The 6000-nt window shown below is 34.1% G+C and overlaps 1 protein-coding gene across 1 annotated transcript in view; it reads left to right on the top strand.

Annotated features, from left to right (window-relative positions):
- LOC143226990 (uncharacterized) overlaps positions 1-4174 on the top strand; it is a 50865-nt gene extending 46691 nt beyond the window's left edge. The window contains exon 3 of the mRNA XM_076458538.1: positions 3185-4174. Within this exon, the coding sequence (XP_076314653.1) occupies positions 3185-4174 (990 nt within the window). The remainder of the gene's footprint in view (positions 1-3184) is intronic.
- The last annotated feature ends 1826 nt before the right edge of the window (positions 4175-6000 follow it).

A 6000-nucleotide genomic window follows, 5' to 3' on the forward strand; every position in this document is an offset into this window, starting at 1 on the left:
CAGCACAGGTAGTCCCTCTTGTAGTTTTTTCGCTTAACAACAAGCAAACAAATTAACAAACAACTCAAAAAACTGTTCTGTAGTTCACGTCTTCGTTCACAACATACTGTATTGTTTTGAACAGGTGGAAAAAAGGAAAACTACACAAGAGGATTTTTTAAAGACATTTTAATACGCACCAAACTGATTGCAAGTATGAGACTTAACTGCTTATTGGACCTCTTAAAAACTCCTGAGACTCGTACATGTCTGAATGTCAATATTACAATGGCTCCTTCTAGTTACCAATGTTCTTAAAAAGTTTCGAACGTTGTAACAAAATCATACAAGTGACTCAGCATTATATCAAACCTACCAGTAGCAAACGGAATAAAAATACGGCTGAAACTTTTAGGTGCGTTATAAGAGTAACGTCAGATCCCATTGTTGGATTAGAGTAGCTCAAGAATTGATGGTAAATGTTGTTGAATAGTCTATCACAGTGCTTTCCAAAGTAGCTGTCGCGACATCTTAGAGTGCTGCGTCGTGTGCGAAGGTGAGCCCTCAAGTTTTCGGGAATTACACCAAATCTCTCGTCAAGTTTGTATTTTAATTTATAAAATTCAGTAATCTAAAGTATTTTTACTTTGCTCGCCATTGTGGCACGTAAAAAAATTATGGACATTTTTTGTTTTCTTTTCTTTATTTATGGGGCACGTTTTAAGACAAAGGTTCACAAACAAAGCCTTGTCTAATTGCAGGTAAAGTTGATACCAGTTTATATTCGTCTCTACATGTCGAAGTATTGTTAGTATACATACATAGTGTGTCACCATCAAAACAAAAAAATCTTGGAAAGTACTGATCTACTCAGTTGAAAATTATAAGCAGGAACCACAGATAATTTTCGATGGCTTTACATAAATACAAACACAGTCTGGTCAACCAAACCTGGAAATCTTTAGTGAAACTTTATTAAATCGTGGAACTTTACATGTTGGGTAATTGTCTGTGTTCCTTCATGAGTAGTAAAACACACTAAAACCGATAGAATGTAAAACAGAATTATCAAAATGTTTTATAATTAATATCTGTAATTTTAACATTTAACGATTTGTGTCTCCACGCCATCTTGGATCAAGGTAAAACTAAACTTTGTAAGAAACGTTAATCGAAATGAAATTTCCAAAGGTGTTTAGATATATAACACTGGCACTCTTGGTCGGTGTTTAGATATATAATACTATCACTCTTGGTGGGTGTTTAGATATATAATGCTTGCACTCTTGGTGGGTGTTTAGATATATAATACTATCACTCTTGGTGGGTGTTTAGATATATAATACTATCACTCTTGGTGGGTGTTTAGATATATAATACTATCACTCTTGGTGGGTGTTTAGATATATAATGCTTGCACTCTTGGTGGGTGTTTAGATATATAATACTATCACTCTTGGTGGGTGTTTAGATATATAATACTATCACTCTTGGTGGGTGTTTAGATATATAATACTAGCACTATTGGTGGGTGTTTAGATACATAATACTAGCACTATTGGTGGGTGTTTAGATACATAATACTAGCACTATTGGTGGGTGTTTAGATACATAATACTAGCACTATTGGTGGGTGTTTAGATACATAATACTAGCACAATGTATTATTATTATAGTAGTTTTAATGTATTTCGAAGGTTATTTTTATAGCAATGTTAATGTATTTTGAAGGTTATTATAATAGCGTTCTTAATGTATTTTGAAAGTTGTTTAATTTATAATTGTAGAAACCTTAATAAATGTACGTAATATACTCAAGTAAATCAATAACATGTAGTAATATACTTAGTTAAATCAATAACATGTATGTAATATACTCAGTTAAATCAATAATATGTAGTAATATACTCAAGTAAATCAATAACCTGTAGTAATACACTGAATTAAATCAATAACATGTAGTAATACACTCAAGTAAATCAATAACATCTAGTAATATACTCAGTTAAATCAATAACATGTAGTAATATACTCAGTTAAATCAATAACATGTAGTAATATACTCAAATAAATCAATAACATGTAGTAATATACTCAGTTAAATCAATAACATGTTGTAATATACTCAGTTAAATCAATAACATGTAGTAATATACTTAGTTAAATCAATAACATGTATGTAATATACTCAGTTAACTCAATAACATGTACATAATATACTCAGTTAAATCAATAACATGTACATAATATACTCAGTTAAATCAATAACATGTAGTAATATACTGAGTTAAATCAATAACATGTAGTAATATACTCAAATAAATCAATAACATGTAGTAATATACTCAAATAAATCAATAACATGTACGTAATATACTGAGTTAAATCAATAACATGTAGTAATATACTCAAATAAATCAATAACATGTAGTAATATACTCAGTTAAATCAATAACATGTACATAATATACTCAGTTAAATCAATAACATGTACGTAATATACTCAGTTAAATCAATAACATGTAGTAATATACTCAAATAAATCAATAACATGTATGTAATATACTCAGTTAAATCAATAACATGTACATAATATACTCAGTTAAATCAATAACATGTTGTAATATACTCAGTTAAATCAATAACATGTTGTAATATACTCAGTTAAATCAATAACATGTAGTAATATACTCAGTTAAATCAATGACATGTTGTAATATACTCAGTTAAATCAATAACATGTACGTAATATACTCAAGTAAGTCAATAACATGTACGTAATATACTCATTTAAATCAATAACATGTACGTAATATACTCACTTAAATCAATAACATATAAGAAATCAAGTACTACAAAACTATTGATAATATTAATAAAATATTTTTAATAACCCCTAATAATCATGTATTGAGAAGTACCCTGAATATACTCAATATGATTTTCATGAACGCAGAAAAATAAAGTTTCACATGAAATTTCTAAAAAAACACTTTGCTAATTCTTGTAATTCAAACTTTGCATGAATATTATAGGATTTTAATGTAGTTACTATTAGGTCTATAAGGATATATTTAGGATTAGAAACTGATTTATTAAAAACATTGTAAGTCAAGTCTTATTGTCTGTTATTTAATTTGTTTTCCCTTTATCTTTGGGAAAATCTAAACATTTCTTAGTTTTGTGTTCTGTTTTTCTTCTTTAGAATTCCATCAGACATAACCTGTCTTTGAACAAAAGTTTCGTCAAAGTCCCTCGCAGTAAGGACGAACCCGGTAAAGGGGGTTTCTGGAAATTGGACCCTAACTACGCAAAATCGCTGGTAGATGGCGTCTTCAAGAAGCGTCGTCCTATACAGAGACAGGTAAATATTGGGTTTATTAAGAAATCCCGGAGAGATAAACGTACTAGGCATTTAACTGAGAAATGGAAACAACGCGTACCAGATGTCGTCCAGGACTGGCCACCAGGATCAAGTGGAGAAACTGATCATCTGGCCCACACTGTGAGGAGTTTAACAACAGCGTCTCCACGTGGCCTTTCCCCGATAATGAACGTGGAGACTATCGACTGTAACAAAGTGACTCCTAGCGGCCAAGTTGCAGCTGAAACAATGGTAACTTGCTCACCTAATCAGAACAAAGAAGGAATGAGTGACATAGACGATAGTATACAACATGACCTGAACGTTCTGTTAAGTTATTCACACACTGAGTTAGAGATGTTCCACTCGTCTGCAAACCCAGTGAGCGACTGCAAATCTCATCTGTTTCCTCAGCCTCTGATCTTAAACGACGATTACTTCACTTCTGACACGAACGATTCCCCTTTTCCTTGTGATTTAGATCTCTTACCTGCTTCCACAGCAGATGCTTTTCAGTTTACTGACCAGGTTACGAGTCTCTTCTCTTCTGATTGTTGGTCAAGCTTCCAGCAAGGTCAGAACGATCTACACACAAAGCCCTCTCTGTTCAACTTTTCTTCGTCCAATTCAAACCATCTCGGTGAAGCCTCGAATATCCTATACTCACCTGGGTTGTGTCTACCAGCAAGTCCCAGGTGTGCCAATTTTGACCCGCAGATGGCAGCACCAGAAACGAGTAATCAACCGTGGGCTGAATGTAAAGCTGCTATAGAAGCAGCTGCCCTCGACTTCGAGAGTTTCAATGACTATGATACCAGTTGTGTTTTTTAACGTATTCTATTGAGGCTATTCTAGAACATTCTATGTACGTTTTTTTTATCTGACTGAGCAAAGTTTGTCTTGAACAACGAACTTGTACTCAGCAGAGAATCTCAAGGTCAAAGGTTCGAACAGCGATATGTCACTAAACACACTCCACTCTTTCAGCTACGAGTGCGTTTAACTGTGGCAAGTTTGGACCACTATTCGATTTAAACTAACCGATAGGTGTCGTTTTCTAAAAATGGCTATGCCTGAACATTAGGAGCCTCTTACCTGGCCGTTGAGACCCTTGGGGCTCATAATGTGCGTAAAGTTAGAAATCCGTAACTTATGTAGTGGGATTCAAAAACCCTTCAAGAATTCACACACATTAAAGCTATAGAGACAAATATATCTTTCTGACATATCACTTCAGGTAAATGCTACTCCCCAATGAACTGTTGGTTTATAATTAAACAACTGTGACCTCTTTATGGTTCCTTTCGTGAATCTTAAACAGAGGGTCGCGGGTTCGAATGCCCGTATCACCAAATAAGTTCGTCTTTTCAGCCGTGGGGCGTTATAATTAAAGATTAATCCCACAATTCGTTGGTACAAGAGTTGGCGGTGGGTGGTGAGAACTAGATGCCTTCCCTCCAGTCTTTTTCTGCTAAATTAGAGACGGCCAGCGCAGTAGCCCCCGTGTAGCTTTACGCGAAGATCAGAACTAACTATTACTTCTTTCTTTTAATAAATTTAAAGTGTGAAGTCGGCACGTAATTTGACACTGTACTTTGAAAGTATATGAACTCACATTTTCGAGACGGTAACGTAGAATACTTAAGTATATGTATAAGTATGTGGTAATGGTGTTGGTGTTTTTTAACTCATTATTGGCTGATTTAGAGAAATCTCACTGCAGATGTTTAAGCCTCTTCAACGGCTTAACTCACAGTGACTTTCCGTTGTTCTTTCTGTCCATTATAAATGACTCTATATACTCAATACGTTAGAATTTCGAAGTGTTCTACGAAGTTAAAAAAGGTCATGGCTAAACCTTTGACATTTCACACTTAACTACTGCCCCCACCGGATTATTACGTTTCTAACTCCCATCTTATGGTTCTGACTGTCACTACAAAAAATTTGACATCACAATTGCAGCTTTTGTTGTTAACAACGTGTACTATGAACACAGTCACCTGTAGTAACTAACAACGTGTACTATGAACAGAATCACCTGTAGTAATTAACAACGTGTACTATGAACAGTCACCTGTAGTAATTAACAACGTGTACTATGAACAGAATCACCTGTAGTAATTAACAACGTGTACTATGAACAGTCACCTGTAGTAATTAACAACGTGTACTATGAACAGAGTCACCTGTAGTAATTAACAACGTGTACTATGAACAGAGTCACCTGTAGTAATTAACAACGTGTACTTTGAACAGTCACCTGTAGTAATTAACAACATGTACTATGAACAGAATCACCTGTAGTAATTAACAACGTGTACTATGAACAGAATCACCTGTAGTAATTAACAACGTGTACTATGAACAGAATCACCTGTAGTAATTAACAACGTGTACTATGAACAGTCACCTGTAGTAATTAACAACGTGTACTATGAACAGAATCACCTGTAGTAATTAACAACGTGTACTATGAACACAGTCACCTGTAGTAATTAACAACGTGTACTATGAACAGAGTCACCTGTAGTAATTAACAACGTGTACTATGAACAGAATCACCTGTAGTAACTAACAACGTGTGCTATGAACACAGTCACCTGTAGTAATTAACAACGTGTACTATGAACAGAGTCACCTGTAGTAATTAACAA

This window comes from Tachypleus tridentatus, chromosome 9, assembly GCF_004210375.1.
Source record: "Tachypleus tridentatus isolate NWPU-2018 chromosome 9, ASM421037v1, whole genome shotgun sequence".
NCBI lineage: Eukaryota > Metazoa > Arthropoda > Merostomata > Xiphosura > Limulidae > Tachypleus > Tachypleus tridentatus.